General features: G+C 38.8%; 1 protein-coding gene across 5 annotated transcripts in view; it reads left to right on the top strand.

The window, feature by feature from the left end:
• LOC122396798 (membralin) overlaps positions 1-22,352 on the top strand; it is a 60,650-nt gene extending 38,298 nt beyond the window's left edge. For 4 of the 5 annotated variants that reach the window (XM_043395484.1, XM_043395481.1, XM_043395480.1 and 1 more), the window contains 3 exons: positions 12,051-12,150; positions 17,768-18,116; positions 19,552-22,352. In XM_043395484.1, coding sequence (XP_043251419.1) covers positions 12,051-12,150; positions 17,768-18,116; positions 19,552-19,766 — 664 coding nt within the window. In that variant the 3' untranslated portion in view covers positions 19,767-22,352. The remainder of the gene's footprint in view (positions 1-12,050; positions 12,151-17,767; positions 18,117-19,551) is intronic. The other variant, XM_043395482.1, reaches the window with a different exon arrangement.
• The last annotated feature ends 861 nt before the right edge of the window (positions 22,353-23,213 follow it).

Genomic DNA, 23,213 nt, shown 5'->3' with positions numbered 1-23,213 from the left:
TGATAATTAGGAGCTTACTCGGAAAGCGTAAGACGATTACGACACAACGACGCCGTAGACGTCGACGATGAGGATGTCGGGGGTTGAGGCGAGGAGAGGCGTGGGTAGAGTAGGAAGATGTCTGCTGCTTTCCATTAGAAGAATAATAAACTATTACTGATACCTACTGCTTCCTAGGAAACAGGCAACTTTATCCGTCCCTCTCGTGGATCGCGAAAACAGGGTGGTCGCAAAAGGGTTGCACGTTCAAGAATGGTTGGGTAACAGAAAACTGCCGTAATGGAGGTTAATTACGAAGGGATGATTGCGGAGAGGGAAGATCGGTGGAAGTAAAAGGAGCATTGAAGGTTCTTTCCTTCGTCTCGCTCTCTTCCCGCCGTTTCTTTCCTCGTCCACTCTCATTTTTTCAATTTCATCCCCTCCCTCGTTGGCACTTCTCGTAGCCCTTTTAAAGTTCTGCGAAGTCTTGGCTCGGTTGCCAGGGTACGGTCACATCCAGAGGGTCGGAGCTTCCTTCAATTATAAGAATACGGTTGTCTTCTGCCCTTTAATTCTGTTCATTTTCGGGCCCTTGGATCCTGTTGACAGCTGCACGACACTGTCTTATCGAATTTCTTATTCGTTCCTTGTCTAATAACTTTTGAATTGGTTATAGTTCATGTTTGTCGGATAAAAGTTCACCGTTAGACTTCGTTTTATAAGTTATTAATAATAAAAGTATATTATTGTAATGAGAAAGGAACTTTATATAAATAAATGTGGTCGGGCCTTATAATGGTATGGTTAAATGCATTGCTTATGTTATTATATTACTTTTTCTAAATTAATACGATTGTTTATCTTAACTCTCAAATGTAAACTTATTATATAAGTACTTTCTGTACATTTTCATCTCGCTACAAACAGAATATTCTTCCAGTATACAGTTCGCCTATGTATCTTTACAGTTTGCAGATAATTACATAGATCATTTTACAAGAAGCACCGAGTACAAAATTGTAGCTTTCGACCAACGATACACAGTAAATTTTGCCTCGTGCTATTAATCAAGACGTATGCATTTACGCGTGCGTATTACATGGCTCGTTCACTCGTACGTCCAACACAATTATTTCATCGTGTTATAAAATGCAATAAAATAGTGAGAACAATTTAAAAAAAAAATTTCAGATATAGTTTTTAGCCTTTATCGAGCACCTCAATATTTATAATGATAATTACTTAGTATATAGTCACTTATAAAATTGTAACTGCGTAAGAAAAAAGAGACTGAGGAAAAGTCATGACGTGTCCTCTAATTCTGTTTCTTTTCTCTCGTATCAGCGACTCAAGACCCTTATCGAGGTGGATTGAAAGTGCACGGCGCGATTTCACATTTTGAACGCGATCAGGCGTGATTCCTCATAATTGGTAACGTTCAACCCTCCCACCCTTGCTTGAATATCTCACGGTTCTCTGGCTGCTAGCAAGTTTCTCTCGTTTCCCGTTTCTCTCCCTCTTTCCCGAACCTTAACATCCAGAGGTCCTGGCACGAAGATATGCAGGATACCTCAGAAGTGACGTTACCATGGAACCCGATCATTGTGATACATCGATAAAATCCTCGTTACTTTACGGATTTCTTGCGTAATTGAGACGCTTCGTAGATTCGTAATTTAGTATTTATTTATAGTAGTTAATGATCGATGTTCGTATTACATCTCTCTAGACTGGCAAAAAATGAATAAGAAAAAAAACTGTACATTATCCGCTGAAGTGATTAAATTCGTCGCGTTTTGTACGATTGAGTTATTTCTCACTTGTCGGGAATCATATTTTTTGCTTGCCCGACCGCCCATCGCGATGATAACGATTACAATAGATTTCCAATCTAATTTGCATTGTATATCGACGTCGTAGCGTTTGATGTCGCAGTATATTAATTGTCATTTATTATATCTGTTTAGCGCCAAATCTGTTTGACTCTTTATCCAGTTCTGTTACAAGTATTGGACAATTTATTTTCGCAATTATTTCGAAAATGGGAAATCTACTACGGTCTGATTATAACATAAATACGTGGCTCGAATAAATACCAGCTGTTTTCTTAAAACCCTATGATATTGATTTCATATTATTTCTCGTTAATTAAAAAATACACGAAGATGGTCTAAATTTTTGGTATTTTTAAGTAGAAGCTGAGTAAACGCGTAACATGTATGGAGAAACAAAGTTTCAGAAATATCCTCCTATGTTTTTTTATGCTCGTGCGCCGCAGATTTAAAATACATTACAGAGAATGAACTGGAAGGTAAGGTAAGGGTAAACATTCTTAATACCTTTTTTTTCGATTGCGTTTGAATTTCCGTCGGAACAAGTTTTACGAACCGAAGAGGCGTCGGTGTGCGTCGAGGTGGAAATGGATGATCTCTGCAAGTTAATTTGTAACTTGAGCATTCCGTCAGGGGGATTGGGGTGGTTTCTGGAACTGGTTGACAGGGTGGAAGCAGGGTACACGGTACCTTGGGGTTGTTTGTTGCGCTAATGTCTAATTAGTGGAGTGGTATCGTGTCGCAACGAAAGCCGTTGTCGACTCTGTTCCTTCGTTGTACCGTCATGAACGTACTTTGCGTTACAAATTCTGCAGGATGAGCTACGTTCTTTTCCTTCTTTTTCTTAGTATTTTTCGAAGAACGTGTATTTTCACCGAAGCACAGAATCAGTTCCTATTTTTCGCTTTTTAAATCTATTATTCCGTCCAGGTTTAATGCTTTTTTTAATATATCATTTATATATTAATAAATTAGTTCAAGTTGATCTTCTATAGTCCCAATCGAAGACCTTGGAATGTGACTCTATTTTGTATTAGTTTTTAGTTGTTTGCGTTGCTTTTGGATTTTTATTTTTTTAAAATCGCTTAATGATTTTTTATCACTGACCAGATACTGTGTTGTTCATAAAAATATGTTGAGGGTTTTATTAGAGGAATTGCTGCAATTTCCTGTTAAAGATAAGAAGCGGTTATTGTCATCCAGTTTGACGGTAAAAGTGTTTGTTGCACTATGTTATATCGATTTTATATATCACGTAGTAGGCGTCGTATAACGATAAGAGAAGGTCTGGAAGTACGGCGTAATGTACCGACCTTGTCATTCAATATACCATCCAGCGATCAGCATTTTTCAACGCATTTAGACGACCAAATGTGCCATGAAAGCTCGCCAATGAGAACGTTCACTTATTTTATATTATTCAGGAGATTGCTATAAGGTGCTACTTTAAGATTCACTTTTTACTAGGGCTTGGAAAAATTTGAAATAGATGGAAACTATGTAAATTATTTACAAAAGCAGAGAAATACTTAAACTACTCTTAAGTTTTAAAGAGAATTAAATTTTATGATATTTGAAATGAAATTTATTAAATAACTCGCTCCATGATATGGACGTAAAAAAATTCTCTTTAATTTATTCGTTGTTATACTAGAATTTTCAACAATCTAAGAAAACTGTATAATATGTCCCTTCGTGTAAAACACTTCGTATATATATTGGCCATTGAAAACTCAACGTGGATCGACTTTAAAAGCGGACGCGTTAAATTCGTTCAGATGTTCAGAAGTATTTACAATCGTTTTTAAGGGGACATGGAAACTCGCCCAATTGAGACCATTGGCGGTTTGCACGAGCAGCTTGCCAATAGCTAGCGATCTCTTAAACTCTGATTCAACCACGCCTGGTCGTTGCAAAGTGGTCACTGCAGTGACTACAAAGACGCGTTTTATCGCTCCGGCGCGATCGTCTCAGGAAAATAAGCAATTTTACCTTTATTCGGGTATGTCGAAATCGATCTGCGCGAATCTGTGATTACAGAACAGTTTATCCGTGTTTCTATCCGAACAAAACTAAGTCTGAATAGCATTAAAAGTGTTAAATACAGCGAAATTACATTTTTATATTCCACCTTATTTAACTATCCTGTGGCTAGTTAATAGTAATTGCTCGTAAATTACGAAACATGTACATTTGATTTTTGAAGAAGATGCTTCGATCGGTGTAATGAACGCGTGACCGCAAAGTTTCTCGACATACCAGTATGATGAAATATTAACGATATACCGCTCGGTTATCGGATCATCGTATCGTCGGTCTTCCCGAATTTGCTTTGCGACTGTTACAAGTTCGTAAATGCGCGAGGGAGTGCTCGTTCCCAGGCAATCAATATGATCCTCTGGGACAGTTAATTACCATCTCGTACATTTTAGAGAAAGTTTTGAGTTCCGTGACTCGCTTACACGATGCTCAGCTCGGTATTTCCTATGTCCATTTCGATCCGATCAATTTTAATGCTACTTTAAACGCACCAAAGTTGTTTGCTCCTAAGTTGGTACGATTGGCCGATATCTCCAGCAAGTACTTTAAACGACGAGTAATTAAGGCTTAATTGTTGTAATTACGGTTCGTCCAAAGAATCACCAGATTGAACGAATCTGTGCCCTTTTGCTTCCTTATTCCGATAAACGTGAATAATACTGCGTTCGAAAAATACCGAAATTTTCTTATTTTAATCCAATTTACTTTAGTTTAGTAAAGACAGTCGATTTTGAAATGTCTAATTTATTAAAGATAAACCGAGGAACGGATAGTTATCGAAGGGATTATTTTCTTCATGGTTTGAGATTCATCTCGTGAATCATTGTCATGGATCAAATAAGTAGCATGCGTGAATTGGCATTCCAGGACGTTTCTTTGGATCTCATTTCCAAGTCTAAGAAATAGTACCTCCATTCTTTGTTGAGATTACTACATTCGTGCATTTACGGCTGAAAAGGAAGCTAATTCTTTAAATTTATTATTAATAGAATAGTAACGTATACAGAATCGGGTGTCAGAAAAATGTTAATATTAAATTCTAACTTTGATTTATGTGATAACATAGAAGTAATTAATATTGGTTTTTATTTAATATTTAACGTATAAACTAGCGATACATGTAATTTTGACAACTCTTGCTACGATATAGCGTGTTCGTTATTGTTGTTGTTGGTATTTTCTCTGCGTTCTGGCACGTGCTGTAACATCAGTGTCGTAGACTACGGTATCCCGTAGATTCTTGCAGAATAATCAACAATTTTCGCGTTCTATTCTGTATTATTAGAGCGGTGGAGCTTGTATATAACTGATATAATACGGAGGGGTGCATTAAAGGCCGCATAAACCTGCCAACCGTACAATAACCGGCACGAGCTTTAGATGATTCCTCTCTGTACCACTTCTTCTTTTCTTCGTCCCTCTCTTTCGAACATTCCGAGCGTGGTCGTAGGTGGCCCACACGTGGTATCGCATGATTAATGATTACCACTGGTACGTTACTTGCTCGACACTCTCGAAAGAGATCATTTTATCACGCTCAACGGATTTCGATGGAGTCGGCGTGGCTGGTTTTAACAGCTCTCCAGAAGCATCTCAAGGATATTCTCTCTCTTCTTTTGTATCTTCGAGACACAGGTCATATAGTAAAATCTAAAGTTTAAATGGTATTTAAATGGTTTCTCATTGTTCTTGTGTAGTGATTATATTCACATAATAAATAACAGTGCTCAATATTTAATTTATTTACACAGTAAAATATTCCTACTGGTACGAAGTGGGTGCAAATACTCATTTTCTTTAAATCGCAGGAGATTGAAAAGATATTCAAATAGATAGATAAGGGACGAATCATGGTTTTAAGTATTGATGTAGTTATCGAAGAATCGAATCAGCACACAACACGCTCAGGTGAATCTTTACTTTTTTTTAAGTATTTAAGAATGTACACGTACACGTGCACGCGATACGAAGAGCAAAGTAAAGAGCGTCGTTGGGTAAACAATACGAACAGTTCTGCGTATCCGTGACGGGTCACGGCGTGAGATTCTGTAAATACATTATCCAGATTTGCTATCCGTCTCAACGTCGAAAAATCTGTGGTATACAAAGAGCTTTGCCACGTGGCACGATCCCACGACGTATCTCTCCTTTTTCTCTATTTTCTCCTTTCAAAAATTTTCCTATCCTTCTCGATCTCCTTTTTCCAATGTTACTTCCATAAACTCTCTTATGTATTTATCCACGGCCCTTTTGGCGCTCGGTCCCGTGTGTTTGCGTCGATATTATTTCATTTTCCGCTAGTCCATGCCACCCCTCGTAGACGTTGTGGGGGGACAACTTTTCATTGGGTCGCAAGGGGCGTGTAACCTTATTTGCTGGTGCATGGCTGAAGTCATCTGCGTTATCCTGTCTGGATAGGAGTTGTATATACCGTTGTCGCCGCCTGTATACAGGGTCTTCGACCACCATATGTCAAAATTTAAGGGGCTGTTGTGGCCAAAATAGGAACAGTAATTTGTTAATTGAGACAAACATACCATTCTTGATTTTCGTTTTATTTTGTATGGTAGTCGATCACTCTTCCACCTTTTGTCTTGAGACATCGTCTTAATCGCATGAAAAATTAATTTTGAAACGTCGAATAAAAGGAATAAAATTAAACGTGCGTATCCAGTTGGCGATCATTGCGTTAAGATTGTACCAAAGCGTTTCGAATCCAAGTACAATTCGTGTAGCAGGGTAGAAAGAGGATGACATGGTGTTGCGCAATTGGAAATAACTGGTGATCACCGGCGGTATTAGATTCATTTTGCGCGACTGGGTTCCCATAAAACGAGAACCGTAAATAAGAGATTTTTTGAAAGACGTCCATCAATCCGACGCCAGGATTCTCTCCTCGTCGCTGTCATTGTCTCTCCTGGCGGTCAGACCGATATATTTTCCCAGCACTTGGAACTCCCCGTGAACAGGACACGTCACCTCCTCGAGAACACCCAGGTCTTCAAGCGACGTTTTCAGATATATTCCACCATCGGCCATATCCGTTCGGTCACGCTGAGTTCACTATATACGCGATCACATCCTTACACACACACACACACACACACACCGTGTACACCTACACGCGTGTCTATAAGCATAGATATAGGTACCGGGCAGGAGTTTCGTTTCATCCTACTTGTTGGGCAGGGTCCTTCGAGTGGCCAGAGTAAAGGACTTCTCCTTTTCTATCAAGTTCTCTCTCTCTCTCGCTCGGTTCCTCCTTATAGAAGCGAGAGGGGATTGTTTGCACTCTCTACCCTCTTCCTTCGGTGCCCCTTCTCCCTGGAGCCACTCTCCTTTCTCTGTTCCTTGAATCCTTAGCTCCTTCGGCCCGTCCACGCCCCACGGGATCCCGCCACCCCGTCGACCGAACCTCAGATTGCTTTTATACCGTGGATTGATTGACAATATACTTACGTTAGTCGAGTGGACCGTACAGTTATGGAGACGGCTACATCTCCATTGCCCCTCTCTCTCTCTTCTTCTTCGTTCTCTTATTCCTCTTCTGCCTCTTCTCTTGGCCCTTGGCTCTACCTAATGCGATCCTCTTTCCTGTATCGGGCCACCGCTGCAGGATATTCCTCCTCCTTCACTTTTCCTCTGTTTTCGTTTTCCCTTACTTTTTTTCTTCGCTCCTACTAAGTGCACCATTTTCTGGTAATATACTGGACATACGGAAAAAAAAAGTGCTTGAACGTTGAGCGGGAGGACGCTTCGGGATATCGGTTTTGCCAGCCGAATACTCGCCTCTATTCGATCGTCCGCGTTACGCAACTCCGTCTTCGACCGCGGCTACGTTTATTTGGAAGTTTGTTTGCTTCCCTGTTTCTCAATTTATTCGAGGGTAGAGACGGAGTGAATTTAACGGAGAACGATACTCGGCTGTCTCGGAACAAGAGTTTCGTACGATTTATATCTTATATATGAATATCGTATACACCTATCATATCGTAAATCCTGTCGATCCGTTGGGCTACCATGAATTGTGTCCTCGGAGAAGGTGAGCGAAAGACAAAGTATCCCCTGGCGGATCCATTTCGCGTGATCTGGAATACCCAGAGATCCCTGTATTGCAACCCCTAAATCTCACCGACGAGAAAACGATGAACAGCGAATTACAAATGTTGCTTTCTACCTTCGGTGTTGTTTACAGTTTGAGTCAACGCGCGAAAAGAAATAGTGTAACCGTACGTACGCAAATGTTTAATTCACGGCCCTGGTCGGTAATGCCAATCGCGCGAGGGATTTCGAGGACGAGACCGGAAGTTGGGAACTTGTAAAAATCTTGCTTAAAGTCCAAGCGTATCCTTCGCGATCCGAGAGAGGGGCAGCACTATTCAGTGAATTCAGAATGCGTTTGGAGAGTCTCCAGTCCCCTCTTTACCTTTTCCATTCTCAGGAAAGACCTATGAATCGTCGTCGGATGGTTGTGGTTCCCTGAGCGTGGGACACTTTAGACGCTATGTCTCCGGAATACGTAACTGGGGATTTTGAACGTGCATTCTTCCTCATCTTTCTTCCTTCTGCACTCTATCGCCCTGTCTTTATACGTTTTTACCACTTTTTTCGGTGCTTGCGTTAAAATCGAATTATCAGACTGTTATGCGAGCGTTGAATTTATCGTGGTTCCCCGAAATCCACCCTTGTCTGACCAAGCGTGGACATTTCTACTAGGCAGCACTACTGCTTTAATCGTACCTTTGAGATTTTGGAGTCGTTTATTCCGTTGATCGTCGAACATATTTTATAAAACTTTCTTTGAAAATTGCTGTATTATAAGCTATATTATTTATACATAAATCGAAATAGAGGCACTAATTTTTTGTTCACCAATCAGACTTCTCCTTTTTTCTGTTGAAAAATGAGAAAATATTCAAGTAATCAATAATGTGATTCCCTATTTCTTTTCACCAATTTACTTCCCAAAAGCAAATTCTAAATTAAAAGACGCTGTGGTGATAATCTATTTGTTATATTTTACTAGTTCTTTGAGTTAACAAAATTATGAATAATAAATTCACGTGTATCGGATGGGGTGATGGATTCCTTTTACTTGTAAATATTTCATCGTTTACATTTTTTAAATTCCCACTTGCCTCGGTATAGCAAACATCGTGTAGATACAATAGTTTTCTTTTACGCGCACAAGATGCTATAAAGGATAGATTTATTACATGCAGTTGCCTAAACTATCTTTGGCCTGATCAAAGCTCGTCTCGATCTACTAGATGCGAGCGTAACACGTATACTATACCGAAAACGGAATAGACCGGACGCCTAAACTGCATTTTACGACTGACAGGATCGTAAAACGTAATGCAGAAGCGCTTTTGGACCGTTGCTCAACGTACATAAATTCGCACTGTGTAAGATTTCGGGCGTGTTATGTGTTCAGGGCAGAATCGTTTACGGAGAAGCAACGTCCTCGTAATTTAAGTGACGATTGTGAATGTAATTTTATCTACGATACAATTCTATTTATTAATATCAAACTAGAATGCTCGTTATTAGTTTCTCGATTAGTCAAACGTTTGTAAATATTGAAATTGTTAACATTAAAACAGTCATTATAACAAATAATAATTCGAATCATAATTGTCATTAAATGAAAGTATTTATGGAACTAATATATGATTACAGTATGTGTGTATTCAAGAAACAAGTTTAAAATGTTGTTATAAAATTTAAGTTTGTAGTAGTATATAATGTTGCAGCCTTTTTTGCAGAACAATTTTCTACTCTGATTTTATATTAGAATATAGAATATTAGAGTATAGAATAACAATTGTTGATTCTATAAATATCGATTCGAACTTTAACCATAGTAATTAATTTTGTAACAATACAAGGGTTGTTTTACTGCTGTCGGTCTTCCTGACATCGCTTTGCATAGAATTAATAAGAGCTGTTTAAATTGAATGCTTTTAATATTCATACGCAACGTCAAATATAATTATACATGAGCCTCCACGGTTATGTTCAATATGTAAAATTTGTTATTTCAATATTAAATTCATCGTATCTTTTTTTCTTTATGCTTTAATTACGAACTAGAAATTAAAGAATTTGGGATATTTGTTTAGCCTCTAAACTGGTAATTATCATTTATCAGGAACACATTCTTCTTCTTAAAAGGGGTTAATGAAGATTTTGTAACGATATTTAGTGGCGGGCGACGCAAATATACCTTCTCACGTATTTAATAGGAAATTTGTAGCTTCCTTCGCGGCGTGCTCGAAAGTTAAATGAAAGAAAGTTTCGCCATATACTTTAGGAAATTAGTCACCTTGCTTATCGAGGGGATACACAATATCCATTTTTCCGCTATTCTCCCGGTCTTCCCTTGCCCAACCACAATTTCCTCACTTAAGGGTGGCGTTGCAGTCTGAACTCCACCCCGATCCGCAAATATTGGCAACCCCGTAACAGCTACTCGTAAAAATCACTTGATTACAACCCCACCCTTATCACCTTAAAGGTCCCCATAAGATGAGGGTAAAAGTAAAAAAAAAAAAAGTCATCTTACGACTTTTTTTATGTTCATTGAGCAAAACTCGGAATTTGGCATGACGGAAGTTCGTGCAGCCTCTGTTCTTTTTGTTATGAAGTTTAATGTTGTACACCGTAACTTCGTAGTTCCTTTACATTGTAATCTGAATAGCTTTGTTAAAATAACACGAACTCCTTTGTTTCCGTTGGCATTCAAATTTAAAAATTAACTTTTTAAAAGATGCTGCTGAATTTTGGACCAAGATTTTATCGAAAATTTGTACGTATTTTATGATTCAACGATGTTTTCGAAGGTTCGCAAGGTTTTCTGCGAAGTTTTTCAACTTGGAGCTCGGCGCATATAGTTTTATATTCTTACTCGTTTTAAAAACGGCTGTCCGTGTATTTCGTGGCGAGCGTGTTTATCGTGGAAGTATTTTAAACTTATCTGGAATGTTGAGTTTATTGTTGAATATACTTTTTCCTGCATACTTATTCGCAAGGACTCGATCTCACGCAGTTATTTTGTGTATAACCATTGTGATGAAATGTTTAGTCTGTTAATAGCGTAACAATTTAAACTTAAAAATCTCTTGGAACGCAGCTAAAATATGTCGACAAATTGCAATACTTTGAACGACGGAGAAGAGGGTAAAACAGGGTGTTAATAATAAAATTCCATTAATATCAGATGCAACGTTTTTCTATGCGTACTGAAGAACAAAATTATGGTGATGCTCATGTTACAATAAAACTTGTTTTTATAGAATAAAGGGCAGTTTAAACTAAATATTGATTTTATTTTACGCTTCAGATTAACAAATAAAAATATTGTATTTGTCGTAACTTGATTTCCCGTTTGAAATAATATTTTAGTCGAATTATAATTTTAAATAGTATTTCAAATTTCACCCATCCCTTGAACGTTACTTTTAGCAGTTCAGGGCAATGATTACGAAGGGAAATCTTTGCGACTTTGTTCATCAAACGAGGCGGCACGAAATACCGTAACAAGTAATTAAGTTAGAAGGAGATTAAGAGATAAACTGTTTCTACGTTTTATTTACCATAAAGCGGAGGAGGATTAATTCTTGCCACGATGAGAGGAAGTTTCATGATTTTTCGAGACACGGAATCGGAAAGTTTCGCCGGTTTAAAAATGTTTCATTACGCCGTAAATGTGGCCGACATGCTGTTATTTTTAACGACTTGCAAACGTTGTAATAAATTGAAACGAACAAGACACCCAAAAGAAACCGTTATAACTTTAAATTGGCAGTTCACTATAAATTTGAATCATTTCTTGATAGACAGTTTTGATTTTCGATATTTTTCGTGATACAGCCTTAACAGCAATAAATAATCTCAAATGCGTAATTCAGGAAAACTCGTTCTTTTTTTTCGAACAAATTGAAGACAAAGATTTATTTCAAATATTTTATCTTAAGCGTGGCATTCCATATAATTTTTAATGATGTTACGTGTAATACCCCAGCCTCGATATTTTAATAGGTAGGAACCTGGTACGATCTGATCGATAATGGGTCCATGTTGTTGCATAGCTGCCAATGTACTGTAAATACCGAGGAGTTTTGTAATCTGTCAAGTAACATTGTCGCTGCTGTATTTTAATTTTGTTACTGATGAAGTAATTATTTTTTGTTTCAGGTTCTTCTATTTGTACCACTTTTCGTTCTACGCTTACCATTACCGATTTAATGGGCAGTACAGCAGTCTGGCGCTTGTCACATCTTGGCTGTTCATACAGGTAAGAACTTTCTATCAAATAATTGTGCGATTGGAATTCTTTTCTCGGTTGGTCAGTCGTTAAGGAATTAGATTTCTCATTATTGTACTGTTTTCAAATTGACCAGCATTTTATTTTTGCTAACAGAATATTACTAAGAAAATGAGTATTATATTCAGCTACAATTTGCCAATAATTTTTCTGGTTTGTGATATTCCCGGATTTTATTGGAGTTTATAGTTACTCCTGTTTTGTCATGTATACATATATGTACGTAAATAATGGAAGAGAAAAGCTAGAAGATTTAGATATACAGTAGATAATATATTTATCGATTTAATTCGATTTCCGGAATTTACAGCGGAAGAAATTATATTCGTTTCGACGGTAAAAACATTCGAAGCTAAGTAATTTGAAAGACAAACACGTTTTGCAGCCCCTTAGAGTATTCCTTAGGAACGATGTCAGAAATGATCGATGTGTAAGCGAAACGCAAAAGGGGAAAGATACGATGTGACATAATTTCGAAACGTATGCCCATTGTTTGAGGAGAGTTCTTTGATTAGCGTTGGGCTAGCACGCGCGTTAACTTCGCCTGAACATATTTATTCTCCGCTCAAGTATTCTCAAGTAGGTCGCAAAGTATTCCTGATTAATGCCCGTTTTCAGCACGAACGAACAACTGTTCTCGCGCAAACTTTTGTATTCCCGAAGGAGTGCTTACACGAAGGACAATTATTCCGCAATTCGCAATGGCTGCCCGTGCCTTAATCCCGAAACATTTTATCTAAGTACACGTTTGCAAGAACGTCTCCTTCCGAACGAAATATTCGCGCATTATTCTTCCTGGCAACAACCGGCTCTGTTTATTGTTAAACAGAAACTTCCACGACTGTGCACCGTTGGCACAACTTGTGATAATCCTCGTGTCGATAACCGAGTATCCTTTTTATTATGCAGAAATAAAATCAAGTAGCAAGATCAGTCGATTGAATTTTAATTATAAAATTGTAGCTGTCAAAAGCTACGAGAACGATGAACGAGATACTTTTTGTCGATATTCTTACACCTCAAACAACGTATTGTTTTAGAAATGTATTTAGAACTCTATATTAAATTTTCGAATAACAAGTTATATCAGAATTCCTACGTCGGTGTTAAATCATTGTTTCGTTAGAGCGTCCGCGTAATTTTGGCGCTGGTCCTGCATACACTCGACATTTCGACGTAGTTAGGATACGTTCATAGTACTCGAGAGTTTGGAAGTTCTACGGAAATGTAGAGTTATTCAAGGAGTTCAATTCAGGAGTTCGACAAGTACGCAAAGTTTAAAGAGTTCCGTTCACAGGAGGTTATAATGCCCGGGAGTTTATAACTTTCCTACGGTTCAAGAGTACGAATGTAAAGTGTTGGAGAAGAAAAATTAGTAACTTCTCATATAGTCTTGGGGAACTTGTGATCAACGCACGATAGCAGCGTTACCTTCGTAAAAAAGACAGAGTTCGTTATGGTAGCGATTATTTCGAACCAAGACGATTCTCTGGCAAGTAAAAACTTCAAGAATTTTGTGTAAGCTTGTCTGAATTGTACCCTTTAAATTGTAAGAGGTATAAATTAAAAGTTTATTTATTAAATCTTATAGAGAATGAAATTTTACGTAGAAAAGTTAAATTTATTGTACCTTATTTAATCAGCAATTAATAATACCGATACAAAGCCTTATGGGTTTTCGAGAAAAGCCCATAATTGATTTTTCGATAACGAGTTTCTAAATTCAACGAGGTGAAACGAAAGGAGAGTATTTTACAAGAGCGAGAGAGGGGGGGAGAGAGAGAGAGAGAGAGGGATCCTATTGGCTACCGGTGAAAAACCTGCTATTGACAGTGACGGTAGCGAATGAAGAGCAGGGAGTAGCCGTTGCTCTGCAGCAATGGGTCCACCATCGCTCAAACTTAAGTTGCGTAAACGCCACCAGGACAATGCACCTGACAGCTCAATCGATGAGAATAATTTAATGTCGACTCAGGATTTCAATGAGCGTACATAAATACCGTTCAATTGTAATTTCGTTGCATCAGATCCGCCCTGGACGTCCCTTGACAATTGTCGCATTGTATTCTTAGAATATTCGAAATCTGCTAATAAGCCGTTTAACGTATCGTGCATCCGCACGAAAATTAATTGTAACCTCGTTTCGAGTGGACTTTTCAAAATTACGAGACGAAGATACGATTTTACACGGGCGGATAAAATATGATAATGAAAGTTATAATTCGAAGGGACTTTGGCACAACGCGCGCGTGTATTACGAGTCGCTGGAATTTTTCACGCAAAAATAAATTTTTCGCTGCGCCAATTATACGCTGGGTAATCTGATACGATAGCGTACTTTGATAATCCAATGAATCATAATTAGATCATCGCGATGAGCGTATTAAGAGTTATTATTATAATGGCATTACAATAGGTAGCTGTTGGCGTTAATAACTACGTTCGATATGTGATGTATATATTTAGCGTGGAAAAATTGAATACCATTAAAGTGTAATGGAATGGCTAATTAGCCGATAAAAGATACGAATGCATAACAGATTAAACTGTAATGCGCGTGCACAGAAGGAATATCGTTTCATAACGTAGATGCGTACTAAAAGTATGGACGTGCATTATACGCAATGCGAATATTTTCTATTTACACAAACGGATGACGAATTGCGAAGGAATGTCTATCGTACTTCGTATACGAATTGTTATCTCTGTTCGATTCTGTTGATAATAAATTCATCAACAATTTTGATAACACATTTTCGATCATATTCTAAAGTTCTGTCGTTCTTATTAAGAGGAATTGAGATAGAAAATGAAATTACAGAAATAGTTATGGCCACATTTTATATTTTCGGTAATGAATTTTTTCTCTCGAAAATGCGTAGAAATTTGGGGGTATGTCTATTGACCAAAAATAATCGTAATTGACCCCTGTACCTGAAAATAATTTTTCTAGATCGATTTGATAAAATTTGAAAAATTTCAGTGAAACATATAAACGGTATGGTCAGACATTACATTTTCGGTAAGGAATTTTTTTCTCGAAAGTGCGTAGGATTTCGAGGGTATGTCTATTGACCAAAAATGATTGCAATCGACCCCCGCAACTGAAAATATTTTTTTTAGAACGATTCGAAATTTTTTTTTCTCCGAAAATTTTTACACCTACTCGAATTTTTCTCTCGAAAGTGGGTAGGATTTCAGGGGTATGTCTGTTCACCAAAAATCATTGTACTTGGCCCCCGCAGTCAAAAATAATTTTTTTAGAAAGATTTGAAAAAATTTTTTTTGTCGAAAAATTTAAGCACCTACCCCCTGTCGATTTTATTATAAACATTCCAGATAATCGGAAATTTACTGTAATATGGTATTGGCCATTTCACCTGGAATGATGGGAATTCCACTAAAAAAATATATTGTATTTTTATCAGATAGTTATTTTGCTCCGGTCGGATCTAATTTCCCTCAGTTGTATTCAATAACCGGAAAATACGGTAAGCCTGGTCGCCGCGAATTTCGACAATATTCCTCGGATGGGAAATTAAGTTACCCGGTCCTGGACCAGTTACGATTAACATCTGCCGATAGTTAAGCGTGGTTTGTTAACAAGAGCAACCTGGCGGCGACGATCGACAATTATTTTCTGGGAACGAGTTTACGAATAGAGCGAACCGCTGGAAAATTCAAAAACCCGGAGGGCAACAAGACACGACTGGGTAAATCGGATCGTTTTGATTCCTGGCGCTACCGCCACCCCCTTTCCCGCCCTATCTATCTATCCCTCCATCTCGTTCCTTTTCTGTATAGGTCAAAGTTCAGGCGATTAGCCCCGCGGCGTGATTATATGCCGGCCGATATCGATGTCATCGGCGTTGATTATCCAGCAAACGAAAATCCGATTTCCTCGGTAACCTGCTTTCACCCTAACCATCGTTTTAACTCGGGCTTATTTTTTTTCTCTCCTTCCGCATAGCGAACCTATCTCGTACCTCGTCGCGTTCCCCCGTTCCTGCAACCCAGCACCGATCCCAGCTTTTGCCTCAGAGTCGTCTTCTTTTTCTGAAACGATACAGATTCGTTCCGTTATACCCGACGAATCACCGTGGATACCATTTCCTTCATGTCGACGACAGGTGCTCGGTCTCGAGATATCTATTTTCCATATTCAGCCACTCTTTTCCCTTCTTCTGACGTTCTCGAGCTATCGGTTTGCGTGTTTCATTTTGACGTTGTTTTTTGTTTCCTTTTTTTTTTATATTTGTATCTTCGAGCTGGACGGACTCTCCCTGTCTGATGCTCGCGACGACCAGAGTCAGGTAGCTTCGAGCGAGAACGTATCGATTGACACTGCTGTGAAAAGGAAAGGATGCTACAGAAAAATCATACGTTTTCACCTCCCAGATTAATTTTTTTTTGAATGGTTTCTTATTTTTCATTCATTTTAAAGTATATACTTTTTATTATTAATGACCAGAATTACATTTATCTAAGAAGCATTCATCAAATCTAGTTTTTGAGAAATTATTACATAGTATCCAAAAATACTATTCCCTGGAAATTGTGATTTTACGGAGTCATTATGTTGCAATTCATTCGGGTGGCTCGTATGACGAACTCGAGATTTTTTAAATAATTTCAGAAATGTTTTTATTTGTCTCGCGTCGACTGAAAATTATGCATACCCTGTACGCAGGTGTAGTATGTTTGCAACTACGGTGAATAAGGGTATTGATATCGGTAGCGTGTTCTGAAGGGTAGCGAAGGGGAAGAGAGAAATAGAGAGAGAGAGGGAGAGAGGGAGAGACAGATTGGCGCAGGGATTCCGAAGAGTACGAAGAGAACGAGAGAATCGGTATAGAACAAATTTGGTGAATTTCCATATAAATTTGTTGGTCACGAGCGACATACACATAGTTCGCAGAAACAAGCGATATCGTGAGCCCATATACACCAGCCTGTGCTAGGTACTAACACCTTCAATGGTGGCAGAAGTGGCTACTACTAACTCGCGAGCCGAACAAGTGTAGCCATTTCAAACTTGCGACAAATCAGAAATACTTTCAACGCTGTTATCAGTCGAACTACGTATAATTTTTATACGAATCGATCCTACAGATTTTTTACCCAGCATATGAATGTCAAGTAATATAAGAAATCGTTAAATTTATACTGACCTAACCCTTCCAGATCTGGAATTTAGATGGAATGTTCCGGTTAGATTTTGTGAAAATATTTCTAAAATGAATTTTAAGTTAGAGTTACAGAAAACTCGTTTTTCATATAAAACCTATTCGAATTGCATTCGATAGCGTTCATGGCGATGACATGTTTTGGCAGGTCATTATAATTGGCATTATCAGTTCATCAGGATTATTCGATGTTCTACGATATACGATATCCTTAACCCTGCCGGAACTCGTAGGTCTATCTGACAAATATAATAATTTAAAATCTATGCCGACTATATAACAAATATTCCATGTTATTTCCATGTTTAAGTAAACAGTACGAGCGGTTAATTTATTATATGACAACGAAAGTATGAATTATGGATAATTGACGAAAAGTCGCGTTTCTGTTATGATTTCAGCACTCGATGCTATACTTCTTCCATCATTACGAGCTGCCTGTGATTCTGCAACAGGCGCAGTTACAAAACCTTCTGTTTCATAACCATGGGCAGCCTCGCATGGCTGAACTATCGCCAGAATCTCAATCCAGACTGAACGTAACGCTCGCTAGTCCTGTCCCATCCCCTGAATCGACCCCGACATGGGAAGGATCGGACGCTACGGTGTCTGAACCGGCAGAAGAAGTATCTTCGACGAGTTCAACGGTGCAGATTGCGTCGGAGTCGACCAATTCCGAGGGACAAGTCGCGGAAGAAGCCAGAAGCACGACAAACGGTTCTCAGTCGAGCGAACAACAAAGTAACGAAGGTTTCTATATTATTCAATTTGAATTGATTAGTTTTTAATCGTTTTAGATTTCTTTATCTAATCGTTTACGAGCCAGCGTCCATCTTCCAGCGCTCTCATTCATGCACATTTTCATGTTCGTACAACGCTAACAAATATCTCACTGATTTTATAGTTTTAAGCAATTAACTCAATAATTCAATTAAGTTTCTTTTTTTTTTTTTTTGCTTATAGGGTGAGTAATGTACGTATGATTTCTTCTTTTCTCGAAATTTCGAGTATATTATTTGTTTTATTTTCTTTTGTAAAACGTTTCAACGGATACGATTGTTAGAATCGTTTACCAGCTTTAGAAAATACCACGGTTCACCCATTTATTTGAAAGTGACGCATTTCAAGTTGCGCGTTTGCACGTGAATTGTCTTTCGAGTTTTGAAAAGATACCCCGCGATTTGAATCATTTTACAATGTCGAACGCGGACTTTGTAGATCTTGTGTCACCGACACTCGTCGCTCTAACGCGTCAGCGAATTGTTTGGCACGCGATACCTTTGAATCGCGTTTCAATTTGCACTGTCGAATTGGCACCGATTCTTTTCTTCTGTTTTAATTTCATTTACCGTTGTTTTTGGTGATCTGTGCAATCGATAACCCCTTTAACGACTGAAACCGGTACGTCAAAGAATTTGAAGTGGCGACCTGCCCTCGATTCAAAAGCATTGTTGTTTCGAATAATATTTAGAGAGATTGTTTATCTAGGAGTTGTTTAAATGTCGGGATCGGAAGCTAGAATCACCGATTTGCGTAATTAAATAGGGTAAAACGAAAGCTAATAACGATAATCGTTTTATCTTTATTTCTTTTTTTATCGAGTGCTTTTTATGTGAAGTGTTGAACTAACTGAACTGACAGATTTATTCTGAATCGATTGCATGTTCTTATCTAATTACATTTCACTGGCTGGAATAAATGTAAATGGTTCTATTCTTTGCGATTTTAACGAATCTTTCGGTATTACTAATCACGAATGCATTCATTACCACGTGCCACATATTTGTGATATGCCAATTTTCATGACAAAGGAAGCATAAGCTGCATCGTCACATTATACTACATTCAAAATATTCAGTTGATCTATTACTTGTACACAATTGAAAGGATGCAGTGCACTGAAAATGGCGATCTGTGTCGAATGATTTCCCAACTAAATGATACTAGCAAACATCATAAGGATACACCAATATTTGACCAGCAACATACAACAATATCAGTATGCTGGCTCGTCAAAACACATTATCTAGGGCATCATCCGTGCAATTTCATCTGCATGACCGTCGCCGATGGCTTCCCAATCGTCTGTTTCGTTTTGCTTACACCTGTTCCCTTTGCTTTCTTGCTTGCGCATGTTCCTGGTTACTTTTAGCGAGTAGAAGCTGAACGTTACTTGGGATCTTAGCAACAGGGAGCCCAGCGGCGTCGAGCACGAGCACCGATACGAGCACGGAAGCGAAATCAGCAGCGCCAACATCTGGTAGCGCTATTTCCTCTTCCGAGGTAGGAGACAATGGATCGTCCACAGATATTTCTACGTCGGAAGGCTTTGAAGTGATCGAGGCTACGCAAGCGACCCGGAAGGAAACGGCGTCCTATCAGGACAAGCAAGAACACTAAATGCCTCGAGCCATGCCAGTTGCATAGCGGATAGCCTGGGAGAAGAGGTTGTCATTTCAGAGCGTCCCGGAGCTGAAAAATCTCGAGGATCCCAGACAATTGGACACGGGCTGTATCGTTCGCTGTGGATCATACAGGGGCAAATAAAACGTTTATTTTATAACGTATCGATATCGAAAGTCTGGGAAAGCCCGTCCATCGGCGGAGCGGCCTGAAACCTGGGGTGTCAGGTTTTAACGAGTAACCGGGGAACTGAAGATCGGTAGGGATGAAACGAGATAAGTAACTGGATTTCATCGTGCACGGGACCAGATAGCTAGGAAATACACTCCTACCAAGAGATTAACGTTTGCAATATCGTATTCCCGGGGTCAGAGAGAAAGACGAATAACTACGAAGGTGACGGAACGAGGTTTTCCGAGGCGGATTCTTTTTAACTGTTTGTAAAGAGGTTAGGATAGATTTTAGAAATTTCTGACTTTCGTTTCGACCGGAATCGAGGAACGAGCTTTTCTTTAAAGCGCCGATCGCTTTGGTTCATCGAGCATTCATAGATCAATGGCGTCGAATTTTAATGGTCCGAATGGGTAATGCAACCGAACAGTGTGGATGATTGATCTTCATGCATAAACAGTTTCTAGAACTGTCGAATTTTAAACGGTATTGTACCTTTTACGTTTACCTCGAAACGGGACAGTTATATCTGGCGAAATTGCAAAAAAATACCGGGACTGCGATCCATGAACATAACAAATCGAAACTTCAGTATGTATCTTTTCTTTTCTCACGTTGCCTGGAGGGGAGGTCCCGTTTTCGTGAACAAAAGTCTCAGTACGAACAAAGAACTTTTCGAATTTCGTACTGCAACGATGAGGATGACTTTTATGAAGTGGCCGATGCATAATGGGAGAAAAAGCTGTACAAATTCAAGTGAACGGAAACATGACATATAGTGATAAAAAAAGGGAATTGTTTTTCAACGTAACCATGACTCGAAGAGCGTGTGGAGATACTGTTCGTGCGAAGAAAATATAGATTACCGTACAACTCCTTTATCAACGCAGATACGTAGACGATCATACAATATTTCTATCTATCCCCTTCGTGTCTGCACATCTAAATGCAGCGAATATTTTTTTTTATCTGCATTAATCTGTTTTGATATTCATACAGTAACGAAAAAAAAAAAAAAAACAATGCAAATTGATCGCGCGACTGTTTGATCATTTAATCAAAGGATAACCCATGAAAGGTAAAAGTCCGTACGAAAGTCCAGAGATGATCGAGCGTCGGTTACTTCATAAGCGATTATGGTTTATTTATATATTTTATGTCGTAGATAGGTAATTGGTTGAAATTTACGTGTACGATCATGGTTTGGGTTCACCTTCGAGAATGCTCGGGAGATTCTAACTCCTGGTAGTCGAGCTAGCGTCGACCGTGACGAATCTTTGTATCGATAATGCCGTTTGTACAGAAACAACCGAGACTTAAGTCGCGCGATTCATTCATATCTCGCAGCAAGTTCTCCGACGTTATCCTTAGGCTTAATTAATTAAGTCGCTTAGTTGATAATCTCACTCGTGGGAATTGTAGCGCGTTGGAGGTGTGTCGGCGTCGTGAACAAATTTCACAAGTTAACGATCAAAACTACGAGAGAGATGAAACGGGGGAAGAGCGTGTACATTACGAGCGTCAGTGGAAACGGAAAATTCACCCGTAAACGTCGAGGTATCCGCGTTCACGTGTTATTATCTAAGGCTTTGATCGCTGATTATTGTAACATAAGTTTTACTGTATCATACGTCCGAGGGGGAGGCGTTGTCGCAACGTCTCTCGCGTGTTTGTTCACCTACTTTTTTCTATATCGGTTATAAACGCGTTTCCGGTGGTAAATGCGAAACGCGCGACACGTCGAAATTAGATTTAAGAGGCAGCGACTCGTAGAGTAAGAATTAAACTGGTGACAGAATTTGTTAAGAGATATTTACTGCACATATATTTATTCATTTACTATCAGCGTTCTTCTATCGGCGTGCATCTGTTAGGTTGTCCAATAATTTCATATCATTGAAGAAAATATTTATCTCTTTCTGTTTACAATCTCGTTCCAACGTTCGATTAGCTTTTGTACAACATCGAAGAAAAAAATTCCCGCGGTTCAGCGCCGACGAACTGAACCAATTTTTTTCGTTAGTTTCGAAGGAGACAATAGAAATAGGTGGGTGTCGGATAAGTCTGTAATCGAGGAGTAAAGTGAATGTGGGAGGACCTTTCAACCAAGCTCTCGAATAGCTATTTTTGTCATAGCTGCAACATGCGGTCGGGCGTTATCACGTTGAAGTATCACCCCACGTTGACGAATTGGGCTTTTCCGTTTAATGACATCGATCAATAGGCGAACTTGCTGGCTGTATAACTGGGCATTAATTGTTTGATTGTTCTCTATCAATTCGTAGTGATTATACGCTTCCAATACCACCAAATATTGCTTGTTCGTCAGGACTCGTGCGCCCCCTTCGTATTACAGACATCGTGTTTCGTATCTAATAATAATCGTCTTTAAAAATGGACGATGATGACAAAGATTACGACGAACAGTAAAACGAGAAATCCATCCTTCGAATTGTTGAACTCTTAATTCGCGGGTTGCTTGACGAGGCTCCTTCAGAATTCAGTCTTCCAATCGATTTTTGTTTACAACGAGACTCGTCGAGGACATCAAAATTACCGGTTCCGGAAACGTGGTTCTCTCTCGAATGGAATCTTCCCCACGAACGACACATATGTTTCGAGTTTCGAGCAGCTTGGTACGCGGTGCAACCTCGATTAAACTCCAGAAGGTGTCGGAAACATTCGTGTTCGGCAACTTTGACGCTTTATGGGTTTAAATTTGTAACAAAATGGAAATGCAAATAAGGAGATTTTAAATAGAGGAACACACAAGCATTGTAATTGCGTGCAAAGTAAACATTCGATCTCTGTTGGCTTGAATTGTTCATGAAACAAAAAACGGTACGAATTTATTGGACGACCCAATGCATGCAAATCATATCGTGAGAAGTGGAATCGCGTTGGAGTCGAGTGTTAGCTATGTTTGCTCAAACACGACTGGAAATGCTCGATCGCCGACGATAAGATTGTAACGTTTTCGCGTGCAGAGTGTTGCCGAAACGGATTCTGAGGGCTGTAAAGAAATGATAGACCGATCGTTGTTTTAAACGCCTTGAATTTGAATTTGCAGATATTCGCCTGTGTAAAATATTTTCCTATATTTATGTCTTAAGTATCTTTTTGGTTGTACATATTACTGCATCAAATTATAATTACTACAATTGTACTATTACAGATCTTATCGATAGGTTACAAATAAACGTAAAGGTGTTGCAATTACTATGAATTCGTGTACTCGTCTCCCTTTTCTCTCTTAACGAAGCATCTCGTGTC

This window comes from Colletes gigas, unplaced genomic scaffold (genome assembly GCF_013123115.1).
Source record: "Colletes gigas isolate AHSC1104 unplaced genomic scaffold, ASM1312311v1 Colletes_gigas_Sc00008, whole genome shotgun sequence".
Taxonomy (NCBI): Eukaryota; Metazoa; Arthropoda; class Insecta; order Hymenoptera; family Colletidae; genus Colletes; species Colletes gigas.
Note: the sequence above shows the minus strand (reverse complement) of the source record. Positions and strands in the feature narration are given on the sequence as shown.